The 16,264-nt window shown below is 43.8% G+C and overlaps 1 protein-coding gene across 2 annotated transcripts in view; it reads right to left on the reverse strand.

The window, feature by feature from the left end:
• The window catches only part of ARID1A (AT-rich interaction domain 1A), a 69,574-nt gene that overhangs the window by 38,628 nt on the left and 14,682 nt on the right, over positions 1 to 16,264 (reverse strand). For both annotated transcript variants that reach the window (XM_029230661.1, XM_029230662.1), the window contains exons 2-4: positions 4,491 to 4,703; positions 2,738 to 3,190; positions 1,629 to 1,745 (exon numbers count right to left, since the gene is read on the reverse strand). In XM_029230661.1, coding sequence (XP_029086494.1) covers positions 1,629 to 1,745; positions 2,738 to 3,190; positions 4,491 to 4,703 — 783 coding nt within the window. The remainder of the gene's footprint in view (positions 1 to 1,628; positions 1,746 to 2,737; positions 3,191 to 4,490; positions 4,704 to 16,264) is intronic.

A 16,264-nucleotide genomic window follows, 5' to 3' on the forward strand; every position in this document is an offset into this window, starting at 1 on the left:
TCAAGCTCTTGGATTCAACAGTATAAGGCCCGCAACCCTCAAAAGACACACAACATGTTTGTGTGCTAGGTTTCTCAGGACTAAAAACTATCAAATACAGTCCAATCAAAAGGTCACTAGAAACAAGCAGAAACTTTTTGATGAGGAGCAACTTACAGCACTGGTAGAAATCCACCGATTTGGATTCTTGCCACAATATTGTGTACCTCACCCAGATTTAGCTACAGACCATAGATGATGAGGGAGTGGTTACACAGTTCTGACTGAATCAGGTTAAAAAGCACATTCCAGTGAAGTTCAGGATGCAGAAAAGGATTGCAACAGACATTAATGAGAAGGGAACAAAGAGTGACTGCCTTATTCAGACACTTCCCCAATTCCTCAGCTGAGAAAGTCAACAGTCTCCGAAGTCCCATCTGACAATAGCTATTCATCCTGGCCTGGGAAGCCTGAATTACAGGTGCTGAGGGACTCCACAGACCTTGCCCTACTAAGGTTATGGCTCAGAGATCTTCAAGGGAAGCCATGGAGGCTTCACGATGAAGTGAGTTCCTGCCTCCCACCTATTCCTTAAAGATCCCCAAACCATTTTCTCCAAAGTCAGAATAAATGAAGAGACAAGCTTCAAATCCAAGTAGAATCAAAATTTCAAAAGAATCTTATTTGCACCTGTGGCTGAATTTCCATTTCCTAAACTGAAGCCAGGTTTGTAATGGAAGGTTTGCTACCTGCAGTCTTACTAGATTTCAGAACATTCCATTTTATTCCTGTGCCCAGCCTAAGTGACTTGCCTACGTGTACTGGCAGAGCTAAGACGAAAGGTCAATGTTCCCAGAACCAGCCTACTGTTTAATAGTCGGTGTTAACTGCCTTTGAGTGTCAAGTGTAGTCCCTCTAAGACGATGATGATAACAGCTGACATTTATGGAGCACCTACAAGCACCAGTACTCTCTTTATATAAACTTATTTAATATTAACCTCTCCATGAAGTGGGTACTTAAGAGTTTCATTTTACGGATGCAAAAACTAAGGCACGGAGAGGTTAAGTGACTTGCTCAAGGCTCCAGAGTTAGCGGCAGAGTCAAAATGCAGACCCAGGAACTCTGAGTGTAGAGCCCAAGCTCTTAATCAGCAAACCACACTGTCTTTCTCAGGATACTGTCGGTCCATTCTATAAACACTAACCAAGCATCTGGGCACCAAAAACTCTACTAGACAAAAGCACCTATTCACACAAAACAACAACTAGAAAATCTGCTTTTACTCCGCCATGCTCAATGTGACAATCCATGCTGAATGCACCCCAGATCCTACCTCCTAGCTTACCGCTCAGACAAACACCTAAAAATTAAGCCCTCAAAAGTAAGATGAACAAACAAAAAAACTTTAAAACAGTGTTTAGAGCTCTAAACAGAGATCACACACATATTCCTCCCTGGGCAGGCAACCAAAACAGACATTCTATAAGGTCAGTCCATAAATTCCTATTCAGAATTTTGAGCCTGAATTCAAGGAATAGCTCATCATTCATTTAGCTCAATACCACCAAAACATCCAATCAGAAACTGGTTTTCTTTGCTTTTCTCTCTGCCCCCATCATCTTTTAGAGGGTGGCAGAAATACTCACAGGCAAGCTTGAAGGTCTTGACTGAAGACTCAGGTTCATATCTTCTTGCCCTCCCTTACTGGAGGTCATTGAGGGGGCTGAGGACGCCTGAGACCCAAATGAATCTTGAGATAACTCCTAAAACAAGAAAAACAAAAGCTGTGAGAGCTTGGTATTGATAAACCAGGCAAGCTTGCTTCATGATGAAAGGCCTATGGGGCTCTCTTCAACAGGGGAAGCTAGGTGTGAGAGACTGCCCAATCACACACAATATTACCCAAAGGCAGAAAAAAACAAGTTGTGGCTCTTAAGAATGTCAACAGTGGACATAAGACTCTCTGATGGCACTCTTGACCATGTATCACCACCCACAGAAAGCTGTTACTTGGGGATAAATGCTAAAGTCTAGCTAACTACAAGTTATATCTATCAAGGAATGAGACCACCTGATTCAAAAAACTCACGCTAGGACCTCTGCATTAAAATGAGTACTGCTTCCTTTAAAGATATTTATTCCAACAATGCCATCAATGCACAAAATCTTTAATGGACCTGTCATCACTCAGTCATTCTCCTCTTTCTGCTCCTTGAAGAATAAAGCCCAAGTTGTTATTTAGACTTTATCAACTACCTTGTTCATAGACATGGCTACAGATGAATTTTAGCTATTTCCCAAAATCAAATCCACTCTCAAAAAAATAAGAGATTTGCTACCACTGAGACTATTCTAAAGAATGTGATGTCAGCTCTGACAGCAGTTTCAAATGAAGGGCTCCAAAATATTTTGAGCAATAGCAGAATGGAATGGCAGTTGGATGAATGTACAATACAGCCTCCCAAAGCGACTGTTTTAAAAAAGACCAAACTAACTTGGATGCTCAAGTTCTGAATTCTGAGTTAAAAAAAAAAGAAAAAAAAAAAAAATCAGTCCCATTATCTTTATTTCTTTTCTGCCTATGCAACTTTCCATTGCCCTATTTCATGAGGATGGAGAACTACAGGTTTTTATGCAGTTATATCTTTATTAGTTTCAATTAGAGAACCAATTTTGTAAGGCAAAGTTCTCATGACACCAGCCCCCAAAGTCTGCGGTCACACGTAGGGAAGGGCATGAGGAAGGGGCCTCTTACCTGTGGTGGAGGGAAGCGCTGCTGAGAATAGGCAGTTTGCTGTGACTGCTGAGACTGGGGCTGAGGGTACGCAGCCTGCTGGGAAAGCGTCGAGGATGCTGGCTGCTGAGGTGGCGGCTGCTGGTAAGGAGACTGTGCCTGCGGCTGTGAGTAGGGGGGCTGGCTCTGGGGGTGCTGCTGGGTGGTGGACTGCTGGGTGGGGTACGGGGCTGGGGACTGCTGATGGGGGGGCTGGGATGGCTGCTGGGAATACGGAGGCTGAGAGGACTGGAGCTGCGGTGGCTGAGACTGAGGCTGCTGCTGATATGAAGGCTGGGCGTGAGGGGTCTGGGATGGTGGCTGCTGGGAGTAGGGCTGCTGCTGCTGCTGGGGGTGAGGGCTTTGCTGGTTGTAATATGGAGCCTGGCCCTGCTGACCATACCCGCTGGGGCCTGGCTGTCCATAAGGTGGAATCTGTAAAAGGAAAGGATACTTTTAGCACTGACCCTTCTGGATGAAGAAAGGTGATTATGTCAGAAGCCATGCCCTGAAGATGGGTATACGAAGCCGGCAAGCCAAGCCTCACATTTAGAAAGCCCAGGGTTTTTCTACCAACCCTGTTAAACTGAGCCAGGAAGGACAGCCAGGCTGGGTTCCTAGTTGGTTTGTTCTTAAGTGGATTACATTCATTCGCAGAAAATTTACACTATTTAATAAAAATCTGGTCAACTTACAAGAGTTCAAGAACAGCTGTTTTCACCAATGAGTCTACTCTTTTTATCATGGCCTAGACTGTTTTTATAAGCGCTAGGAATCTGTATCCTAGCCACAACGAAGAGTCAAGAGCAGCCTGGCTCAGCCGACTGAAAACCTAGGGTTTAGTAAGCCAGATGGTATGCCAATCACTAAACTACCCTGGTTCTCTTTTTCATTTAGTCTTCATTCAAAAAGTATCTGACAGCCTACTTGCTTACTTGTTACCAGGCACTACTCTAGGCACCAGGGATATATCTGGCAAGGAGGGGGGAAAAAAAGACCAATAATATCCTTCCCAACTCTCCTCCATTTTCTCATTGAAAAAAAAAGTGATTTTATATAAGGGCATACTTTGCTTTCAAGTCTTAGAAGTAAAGTTACGTCTTATATTCTATCCCTCACCATTTTCAGTATGAATATCACTCACATATAAGTGGTAGAAAATGCTGTCAAAACAAAAAATGGCAATAAAAAGATGATGGTGCGGATGGTCAGATAAAAGGAGATGAGTAAAATCTTAGCATCTGCAATAGCACTGTTAGCATCTTTACTGCTCAATCTTCCCTTTTCCTGCTAATCCCAGTCCCTTCTAAACATTCACTTTAAACCAGACAGCTGTATGTTGAAGGCCTTGAGAACATGAAGGGCCTCTTCTCTCCCCAGGGCACATGGTATGAGCGGTTTTTCTTGGTAGCAGTGGATTGATTGGTGCTCAGCCACTGCCTTTTTCTTTCTTCCCACTTCCTTCAGAGATCGCCATTCAGTGGGTACAAGCAGGCCAGCCAGGTCAAAGAAGACAGATACGTATAGCAGGTGGCCAGGGAGCAGTTTTCCTTCAAGCACACATGCGATGGTGACCACAACCTTGGCCTTGTACATAGCACAGTGAAACTAACTGAGTCAGTTGGCCTATGTTCCTTTCAAGAGGTTTAGAAGCCAAAGACACATTCTGATTCTATAGCTGAAGACCAGATCTTGGACAGCAACAAGGATTGAGGTAATCGGAGTCAACATCTACCTGCTGTGCATAAGAGAGGCCGCCCATGGTACTCTGCGCTCGGCCCTGCATGGTCATCGGGTACCGCTGCGGGGTCTGGGACCCATATGGCTGCCCTGGGTACCCATGTCCTTGCTGCGGTCCTGATGGAGGTCCCTGTTGTTGCGAGTATGGGTTAGTCCCGCCATATGGCTGAGGTCTCATCTTGCCCATCTGATCCATTGGACTGGATGGCTACAAAATAAAGAGCAATTCATTAACCTGAAGCTTTGATGTCCTCTAGCCAATATGAACACAAACCTTGGCATACAGGTCTGTATGCCACAAAGGAAAACAGTTACTATGAAATAAAGTAATGGTATAGACCCAATAACCCTTGAGCAAGTCATTTAACCTTCCTCAGAACCTTGATTTTGTCATATGTAAAATGGAAACACCACCGGTTTGTGAAAGCATCTTCTAAGCTATATACTACTTTATAAGTGTGGTACTACTTGAGATCCAAGGAACGGGCCAGGTGTGGAGCAATGAATACACGTACTCTATGGTACAGAAAAATGAGAACAAAGGCCCTTCAGTTGGGAGGGGATGGTGCTGCTATACTCTGCCATGATCCTGTTCAATAACACCAGAACTGATGCTTTAATACTGTGGTAGGGAATTCAAATACACAAGCCTCTAGATGTTTTTATTCTTTAAACAGTGGAAACTTATTTCCTTGCACATCCAGAGCCCATTTGTGCTATGGCACGAGGACTTAAATTTATGCTTTCTTCCAACTGGGTTATCACAGCTAAGTTACAGTTGTTGAGGGAATTGTGACCCTGAATTTATTTAGAGCCTTGTGCAACTCAACTGAAAAGTTCACCTCCTTTAATATTCAAGAGCTTGAGGGTGTAAGGCAGGTAGAGATTATGTCTCTCTAAAGAACAAGATGCAGAGGTACCAATAATGGAACCTCAAAGCTCATAGGTATTTGGCTACAAACATAACTTCCAGCTCTTTGTGGTGCAACAGGATCAGTCAACTCATTCACTTTCTGACATAATTTTATCTTACTGGAGCTACGTAGAACAGAGGCCCAGCACACTTTCCCCTCCCAAAGATGCCTACCTATATCTATTGGTGGTGAGAAGGGAAGGAGTATCTCTAAGCACTTAAATAGATACACCCAAGTTGCCAAGTAGGGCTGCACCTGACGTAAAACTTGAAAACTGAATCTTAAATTAAATTGGCGATGGGGAGTAGGTATTAAGGAATTCAGTGGTTCTCAAACTTCAGAATGCATCAGAATCACCCGGAGGGCTTGTTAAAACGCACACTGCTGGGACCCATCCCCAGGGTACGATTCTGTAGGTTGAGGGGTGGGCCTAAGATATGCATTTATAGCAGTTCCCAGGTGATACTGATGCTGCTGGTCCAGGGACCACCATACTTTAAGAACCACTGGCCTAGATTACACCTAGGCTCCCTTCTGGTTCTATTATTCTATAATTAATAAATTATTCTAATATTTTTTTTTGCAGCACACTACCTAAGTGTTTTATAATAATGAAGAAGTCAAGCTGTCATGAGGAAAATGGATAAGATAAAAAGCCACAGAGACTATTCTTCTAAATACTAACCGAAAAAAAGCAGAAACGAAGTTCTCTTTTAGGCTGCAGCTGAAATCTCACCTTAAAAGGTTAACACTGAAACCTCCCAAGTTTCCAAACTACGAGAATCATAGTAAAACCGTGTCCCAAATCACTACTACATGTCAATATTATTAAAGTGCTATTTCCAACAATCATAACTAAACAATTTTTGCCCAGACCTGCCTCTGTATCAGAAGCTCCAATAACATTCCCGATCATAACTTTGGAGCCACGTGGATTCTTTTGGGCCTGTTTAGGAAGTTCAAATTCAACAACCAAACTAGTGAGTAATAAATAGCATGTAGTTTTCCCCAGATACACCTGGCAATGGAGCCAAAACATCACCATTCTCTCCTACAAAGAGCTCAGGGGCTTACACAGCCACATCATGCCGCAAATAACAAGGAGATCCTCATCTTATCCTAGACTGCAGCTGCTGTCCATGTGGCCCCCAGGTGAAGAGACTACATTTGCTGAACAGAGACCAGCCCACTCTGGGTATCTCTGTCAGTCTAGATCTCCTCAACACACAAGGGGCAGTCATTACCATGGTTACTACGGAGCTTCTAGAGCAGGAGCTATTAACCACAGCTACCGATCAGATGTGAGAAGCTGCACAAATGCCTGGGCCTCTCCCTAGAGATTCCAATTTAGCGAGTCTAGAAAGGCTTGGGCTCCCTCCCCCTAAACCCCTTAAGATCCTTGGATGATTCGTGGGGGGGGGGGGGCAATGCATGGCTTGTGGGATCTTAGTTCTTAGTTCCCCAACCAGGGATTGAACCCAGGCCACGGCAGTGAAAGCGCCAAGTCCTAACCACTGGACTGCCAGGAAGTTCCCTAGTTCTAATATATATTACTAGCTGAGAACCAGTGATCTAGAGAAACACTGCCCCATAAAATTTTCTGTGTTGTGTGACTATTAAGTACTTGAAATATGCCTCGTGTGACTGAGGAACTGAATTCTTTTTATATACTTTAAATTCAAATAACCACATGTAGCTGGTGGTTATAGTGGATTGCACAGTTCTAGAGCAATACTCACAAATCATTTTCACCTCTCCCTGCTCAACAACAGCCCCAAACTTCCTACCTACTACATCATGTACAGTATCAAATAGAAAGAGCAAAGAAAGTAATAAATCGACAGACTTGGGTTCAAATCCTAACTCTTGTCACTGACCTTGAGCACATCAATTCTTTAACTAAAATGCACATAACTGGGGCTTCCTAGGTGACGCAGTGGTTAAGAATCCACCTGCCAATGCAGGGGACACGGGTTCGAGCCCTGGTCCAGGAAGATCCCACATGCTGCGGAGCAACTAAGCCCGTGCGTCACAACTACTGAGCCTGTGCTCTAGAGCCCATGTACCACAACTACTGAAGCCCGCGCGCCTAGAGCCCGTGCTCCGCAACAAGAGAAGCCTGCGCACCGCGACGAAGAGTAGCTCCCACTCACCGCAACCAGCGAAGGCCCACGTGCACCATCAAAGACCCAACACAGCCAAAAAACATAAAATGCACATAACACACTTCACACAGTGCCTGGTACTTAAACACCCAATGAATAGTAGCTATTATCAATAATGATAAATAGTGCTTCTGCCTGGCTCTAAAATGTGCCACATGCTCCAGTTCTCCGCATTTTTCAGCCTCATGCCAGACTTCCCTCATGTCCAGCTCTACGCAATAGTACCCTGCCATGCCCTCCTGTCCACAATGGCTTCCACCAGCAGAAACCCAACCCTTCAACATGAAGCCACTTCCCACTTCTTTAGCACATTCTGTTCTTTCACACTTCTAAATGTCCTATTGTAAAATCAGTCAGAATCATAGGTTTAGCACTTAGTTGTCCAGCTAACTGACTGCATCTCTCGAGACTAAGTTCTCAGGAATCGGAGATCAGGTATTTTATCTTCAAAGTCCCCCGAAAGACCCCAAGTGCAGAACTAGGGCTCAGGAACTTCACTGTGCCAGGCTGCCCTACTTTAAGAAGTGGGTAGGGGATACTATGGGAAGAAAGCCTAGATTAAACCACCTAGCCAAAGGGCCAGGGACACCCCTAAACCCGGTTATGACTTTGAGGGCAGAAAAAAATGGGGACTGAACTGAAAAAGCAAAGGGGAGGGTAGAACAAACAGTCAAGGAAGAATGAGCACACCTCTGAGGAGACTCTTAAGTGCCATCCTTAAGTGCCTCTCTCCTATAACCAGAGAGGTCTTCAAACCACACAGGCATCCACAAACACACTGTTTAAAAACAAAAGGCTAAAGGCAAGTTACTCCCCCCTACCCACCACCCCCGCCCCATGTCTCACATCAGGGTGCCTGCACTCCCAATTGAGGACAGCTACTAAAGGGTTCAAGGATTCTTCCATTACTTTAGAAATTCCTTGCAGACTAAAAATAAACACAAGTTCAAAGAATTCTTATTCTAAAAAATGAAATTAAGACATTTCCCTTTCCTGCACATCAGATTTCTGACCCCTTCCCTTCACTAAAGGGTTATAATAAACGGAATACACAGCTTAGCAACTAAAATATATTCAGTTCAACCAGATTACTCTGGTCTCATGTCAAAGGTAAACACCTGCTCATATCAGAGGGGGAGGTAGGCAGGGACTGAACTCACACTTCTGACATTTAAAACCGTTGTGAAAGATCTGTGATTTGCAGTTATAGATGAAACGTCATCTTCCAATCTTTCATAACAGAGAAGGGGCCTTCAATCTTCACTAATCAGTTTTTTTGGAAAGTAGCAATTTCAGCCGAGAAAAATCCCTACTACATACAAGATAGAAAAACCAGTATCAGCAGTCTGCAGGCACCAAGGAAGAGGCAGAGGATGGGAAACACCAAAGAGCCAGAGATTCCTCTCTGGGAAAGACAGAGAGGAAATCCCTTCAATGGGAAACCACAGGAGTAGATTACTGTGATTACACTTCAAAAGCAAAGGCTCTGCCACAAAGACACATAATTGAGAGGAAAATGCTGCCCCCTTGATCAGGGAAGTCGGGCCCCCTGCTATATACTCTCCTGCATTCATAAAAAATAAAAATAAAAAAGAGGAAAAGAGCCATAAGAAAACCCCCATCTCTATTCACCACTTATCTCTTTCCAGATCACTGGACGTGTTACAAACTGCCTGCCAAATGAAATGCATCAAAAGTTGCAGTTTCCCTAGGCATCAAAGGCAAGGATGCCTAGCAGGCTGGTCCCTTTGAATATATTCAGAACAAACAGCTTACAGACTAACCACTTGCACAGAGATCCCCTGCTCTAAGCAAATGGAATTAAAAGCCCCTCCAGATCAGAGGGCTAATGGAATCCCTTACAACTTCTTATTGCACCAAGGAAAGCCATAACGACCTAAGGGGTTGCTGAGATATAACACACTGGACTTCAAATTCTCCAACTTCTGATCACAACTGATTGAGAAGAGAGCAGAGAAGGCGGGGCCAGGGACTCCAACTTCAAAGTGAGAGATACTGTTCACCAAAATGCACCACACCACATGCAGTGGCACCAGGAAAGAGAAACTTCTTAATTTTCTTGAAATAAAAGTCCAACTGAAAAAAATAAAAAAAAAAAAAAAAAAAAAAGTCCAACTGAGGAAAGTTCCAGGCTTCAGTCCCAATCCAAAGATGCAGAAAGGAAGTGACCGTGTAGCAAACCAAAGGAGCCAGATTTGGTACCCAAGGACCAGCAAGAACATGACTGGAGAGAGATGGACCGGGCTGCCAAAAATGTGTCCATCAGAAAGCAGAAGTCTTGACTACCACTTGTCCTGTCACCCTAAATGCCAACTAGTTGAGGCTAGTAGAAACCTAGAATATTATTTCTTACTCACTGCGCTTTCAATTTATTCCTGGCCAGATTTGTTGTATGACTTTTAATAACAACAATAAAAAAAAGCATCCCTGGCTCTTTAACCAAAAGAACCACCTAATTGATTCCCACAGTAATTAACCTGCATTTTACCTCAGAGAGCGGTAGTTAAGGAAGTCGGCACTGCTATTTATAACTCATCTCAAATTGAGGGCAGACTGCCTAAAATCTAACACATCCCAGCTGTACTCCTGTTTGAACTGGGGCCAAGGGAATTTTTTAAAGCAATCTTGGCACCGAATGAATGACACCAACAGTCTGAGAGCTCGAGCGGTTGTGTTGCGGTGACGTAGCACTGGAGGTGGAATGGGAGGGGCCGTGCACTGTGATCCCTCTCGTGCTCGCCTGCTGCTTGCTGAGTCCCGGTACAGTAAGCTGGGAACCGCCCACTGAGAGCCAAACACAGGAAAAGGCTTTTCCTGTGGAACGCCTTGAAGTGAGAAACACATGGCTAATCTGCATAAACGCGAAGCCACACCACCCCTGCCAGGAAGGTTAGTGCTCGTAATCTCTGGCCATGAAGCTGGCTGCCTGGGAGGACTTGGACTGGCGCCTGATAACCCAGAAAGAGCCGAAAGAACAGATGGGTAAGGACCCCGGCAGAAAACAGCCCCAGGTCACGTGACTCGCCACATGGCCCCGCCAGCACAAACTATTGTCTGGCTGTGGAGCTCCCATACAAAGGCACCCAGCCTTGGCTTCCTGTGATTACAGGGACAGGCGGCAGCTGTTGATCCAGTTTCCCTATGGGACGCTCCCCTACTGAGGAGCATTCCAGGCAGGGATAAATACAAAAGTTAAGGCCTCTCCCAACCAACGTGCTCTCAGCTTCCCGCAAGCTCCACGTGGCCCCACACTCAGATCTGAGGAAGGACAGAGTAGATTCCATAGAGAGAACCACCCTTTGCACCCCGATACACGTGAGCTGACCAGCATAACTCATTCTCACAGTGCCCCCCTCCCCAGCCGCACAGACATCTGTATCCTCATCCTGTTTTTTTCTCACTCCTCCAGTACACTTCATGGCTTTGAAGACTGGTCTAGGGGCCCAACCCCAATCAAGGAAAAACTGCCCAGAAACCTGCATTTAGTTCTATCCCCAGACCCTGCCTCCTAAAATAAGGAGATTCCTTCCCTTCATTTTGTTTTGCATTTAAACAGTCACGTGCCCACTGTTTATGTGACCCAGGATAACAAGAGATTCTTCACTTCCTATTTGGCCACACCGGAGACATCACTGATTTCCTGAAGCTATACTGATGATAAGAAAATAAAAATCTCTCATCAGATATACCAACACCTGACCCAGGAGATCAACCCACTCAGCCTATGTTTCTTATCATTCATAACCTGAGAATCACACCCCATTTTTCTACTTCACAAGAGACTGAAAACAATTCTTTCATTTTAGTTCTAGTTCATTCCAGTTCTCAACAAGCTGGCCATATGCCTATGGTGAGAGAGGAATTACCAACAACTAGTTTACAACTACCACCTGAAAGAGACAGTTTTTTAAAAAATTCTTTCAACGTTCCGTAAGTGTCCAAGTTGAATATAAATAAAAAAACCCAAAGTCAATTAAAAGTTCTATCTACCCCATTCTGTTTACAGAAACGGTTCTTGAAGATCAGGGCACATTCCCCTTTGCAGCCTTAAGTAAGAGCCCATTTCAAAGACATGACCTGAAGCATCAAGCTGACCGAACTCCTAGGAGGGGCTGCAACCTGACAACAGACTCAGGACCTTCCAACCCACACTGTCTCTAATGTGATAGAGAACAAGACAAGATGCCTGGCTCTCTCCCTGGCTCAGAGGTATTTAGGCTACTGTGCTCCATCTTTCCAGACCAGAAAATCAGAAAAACACTCACTAAGGGTAGAAAAAAGAGACCAAAGGGCGAAAAGTCACTGAATCTTCCACAAAACTCAAACAAATTATGAGAGCCAACCGTAATAACCACCTCGCAGCTGTCCCCCAGAAGAGGCGTGACAGAAAAACCACAACCAGGTGGCTGGCATTTCTTTATTTCTTCGCTGGGTCCTGAAAGAGCTCTTCAAATAAAGCAAGTAGAGCATTAAAGTAATAAATTCCCCAACAAATAATAAAGTTCTTCTCATCCAGAGCACTTTCATTAGCCACCTTTCAAAGAGAAAGTGCTCTTCCAAAAATGATGATCTCTTTTTCGGAAGACCAAACTTAGCTAACCAATTTCTCCCAATTTCCAATGAATTACAAAAGCCTCTAAGAAAGACACATACTTTCTTGAGAAAGAATTCTTCAGGTACTACTTAAAACCCAGGTATATAATATATAAAACAGTAAGGCCCCAAGACAATGATTAAACAACAATGAAATGCCATTTGATAAAATTAAACATCCCCTTGTTTACAACTTTTTAATCTCAAGAGTAAGACAGCATTACAACACGGTGAAAAGAGTACACTAGACTAAGAGAATGCCTGAGTTTCAATCCCAGTTCTCTGATCAACTGGGGAGAGAGGGGTAGGCACTAATCAGGCTGTACCTAACCTCTTCAGCTACACACTTGAATCCCGCCCTCTAGATTCTGAATCAGCAGCTCTGGGATGGGGCCAGGAATCTCCTCGGGCAATTCTCATGTCCAGTCTGGGAGCATTTGGGCTGCATGGCCTCCCTCCAAATCTCCTCCCATCTCCAGCACAGAATGACCCTAGAACTCAGATGCACGTTCAGCTTCCTTAGCCAACCTATGGTCTGAAGAGGGCAGTGCCTGGCCAATAGAGAAAAACTAGGAACGGACCTCAGATTCCCAAATAAGCAGCATTCTCAAAGCCAAGATTTCCCAAATTCTTATACTTAATCCCCAACTGCCTTGTTCACCTGACCACCTATTACTAACAATACTATATGCTTTACTTATTTACCTTGTTCACCGTCTGTATCCTAGACTAGAACATAAACTCCGGGAAGGTAGACATCCGTGTGTAAAACAAACTTTCCTACTTTAAAAGAGGAAAAGAAAGGGGACTGTGAAAGAGAAAGTGGAATTCTAGAGGTCTTGGCAATTCCTAACCTCTTTCATGCTGAGAGGAAACGCTTTGGTTCAACACAGTAAGTCCTAAGAGCTCTGCCTCCACAATGCCTTCAACTTCTCTGTCCCTCAGTTTCTACATCAACAGAATAGAGACGGCAGTAGTAGCACCCTCAGGGTTGAATAAGTTAATACATTAAAACGAAACAAAACATTGTTCTTCAAACCAGCTGGACATGCTCCAGCCTCAGAGTCTTTGTATTCACTGATCTCTCCACCTGGAATACTCTTTCTTCTCTCAGGTATTAGTATAGCTCTCTCACATCAAATATCACTTCATTTTGGCCTCCCCTGGTGTACCCATTTAAGATTTCAATCCTGCACACTTCTTATAGTTGATCCCTGATTAACTTTGCTCCTGAGCACATATCACTAAGCATACTATATACTAAAGTTTACTTATTTATCTTGTTTAAAGTCTATATCCTAGACTAGTATAAGCTACAAGGCTAGAATACAAGGTACGTGTCTGTGTTTGATTGCTATAACCTCCAGCACCCAAAATGTTAGCTATTATCATCCTACACAAGTCCCAAATTTCTAAGCAATAAAGCTTAGAAACCAGACCCAGGTCTGGTCCCACACACTCAAGACCAGAAACCCAAAGTGGTCAACTAGAAGTTAACTAACAATCAAATAAATTACTTCCCTCTCTCCATACTCAATAGGAGAAAAAGCAGAATGGAGCTGAAAGCAGTTTCAAAATACCCACTTAAAAAACAAGAATACTACAGGACTTCCCTGGTGGTGCAGTGGTTAAGAATCCGCCTGCCGGGCTTCCCTGGTGGCGCAGTGGTTGAGAGTCCGCCTGCCAATGCAGGGGACACGGGTTCGTGCCCCGGTCCGGGAAGATCCCACATGCCGAGGAGCGGCTAGGCCCGTGAGCCATGGCCGCTGAGCCTGCGCGTCTGGAGCCTGTGCTCCGCAACGGGAGAGGCCACAACAGTGAGAGGCCCGCGTACCGCAAAAAAGAAAAAAAAAAGAATTCACCTGCCAATGCAGGGGACATGGGTTCGAGCCCTGATCCAGGAAGATCCCACATGCCGCGGAGCAACTAAGCCTGTGTGCCACAACTACTAAGCCCACGTGCCTAGAGCCTGTGCTCTGCAACAAAGAGAAGCCACCGCAATAAGACGACTTCGGTGCACTGCAACGAAGAGTAGCCCCCATGTACAGCAACGAAGACCCAATGCAGCCAAAAATAAATAAATATTTTTTAAAAATAAAGAAAATTTAAACACAAACACACACAAGTTAGACACCAAAAGGGTTGACCAGTCCAGTTCTCAAGCTCTACCTACTTTCAGTCTGTTCTCCCAAAGGAATTTGTTCAATAGCTCCTTCCAAGAATCCTGACAGTAAAGCCCAACGGTTTTCAACCAGGGCAATACTAGCCCCTGAGAAGTGTTTGGAAACCAATGTACGAAAGTGCCTTTTAGGTTATCACAGCGATTCTGTGGTATTACCGGCATTTGTTACCTGGGGAGCAGGATGCCAAATGTCCTGCAATGCATCTCCACACAAAGAAGAGCCTCACTGAGAACTAATGGACTCTAGCCCATTACAAGTCCAGTCTGAGATGGAGAATTTCCTGTAACAATTGACCCTGGAGCAGTGATGGGAAAGGGAATCAGAACTGACCGGTACCTATCCCAAGAGCTCAACAGTACAAAGTCACCCACTAGCCAAGGTAATCATAAATAAAAATTTACTTTATGAAATAGTTGGAAAATAATTTACTGAAGGCGGTACTTCCCCAGTGCATTAATACAATTATAATTATATAGTTATTTGTGATTATTTATTTATATCTTTCCCTACGAGAAAGTACTCCATGGCATTATGAACCCTGTTGCCTGATACACTGTAGAAGCTCCTTAAGTAGCTGTTACATTACTGTAAGCAACTGCCAATGGTAGGTAGGTACTCACAGGTTTTTCAAAAGAAGTTTTGCCACAAGATTTCTTACACTGGCAAGTCCCAACTATTGTATGCTTTAAATTAGACAATATTTCAGTAACAGGACCGGACAATTAAGTGAGCTAAAAAAAAAGTTCTTATCCTGAAAATTCTTGAGAAATGGGGCATATGATCAAAGTCCAAGAAAACCTGATGGTATACAAGGAAAACAGGTTGGTATACTGCCTTCCAGTATATGCTTAATAATTAAAAACTTAACAATATACAGACCTGACTACCCACACGAGGTGTTATGGGTTGACATCAGAAAAAAGTATTTCCTCCCACAAACCATCCTTTGGTGCTTCTACTAGGGAAAGGACCTTATTGTGGATGGACCGCAGCCCAACTGAGTAGGTTAAGAATGAAGCACTAAGTAGGTTTAGACATTTTCTTCCCTACCTATTTGTCAATTATCAGGAACTGATATGGTACACTTAAGGGATACATGGAGAGGCAAGGGGCACATAGCCTTTCAAACAGAGCTTTACCCAGGAGAGTATATATCAACTTTTCAGTAAAGACAACACTTCTAAATCACACCTAGTTCTTTTGACCTAGTTTCTAAAATACTACTCCCTCTTCCATATGTTAAATTGCTTTACAGATAACTGCTCAAAAATAGACAAAAAAGGCAAAGGCAAAACCTGCTTCTAGCCAAAAAACTTGAAGGCCTCCTTGCCTTCTCCTTTAAAAAGCTCTCTTTTCCCCCGTTCCTTTTACTTTATCTGTAACTCCAAACTTGGTCTGGCATGGGTCATATAAAAAGGTTCTAAATTTCTCTAAGTGCACAGTTTTACATTCTGCCCAAGTTTTTCCTTCTATACTAAAAAAGGTATCTGTGACATCACTTAGCTGTAGGAACTTGATTCACATGCAGTAGGGGAATCTGTTTGCCATCATGCTTTGATTGTAATCAATCCAATCAAGTACTATATTTTGATAAAGACACTGAGAAGCAGCAGCCATGGCACTTTCATTAATTCCTAGGGCTGCCCTGGACCACTTTCCAAAAATGCCAGCCTTTCCCTTGGTCCCCCTATGTCCACTATAACAGGCACAATAAAATAAGTTAAAGAACGGCCAAGAGCACAGCCTACCTTATTAAGATTATAGATGCTTCCAAATCCTCAGGCTTTTTTAAGGTCAGCAGTTCCCTGAATGAAAAGCCATAGAGTACTATAGATTCTCCTATTCTTTTCAGAGCTCCAAAAGTACATTGGTACCGACCTCCCCTCCTCTACA

This window comes from Monodon monoceros, unplaced genomic scaffold (genome assembly GCF_005190385.1).
Source record: "Monodon monoceros isolate NGI ecotype Baffin Bay Population unplaced genomic scaffold, NGI_Narwhal_1 Super_Scaffold_18, whole genome shotgun sequence".
NCBI classification, from domain to species: Eukaryota; Metazoa; Chordata; class Mammalia; order Artiodactyla; family Monodontidae; genus Monodon; species Monodon monoceros.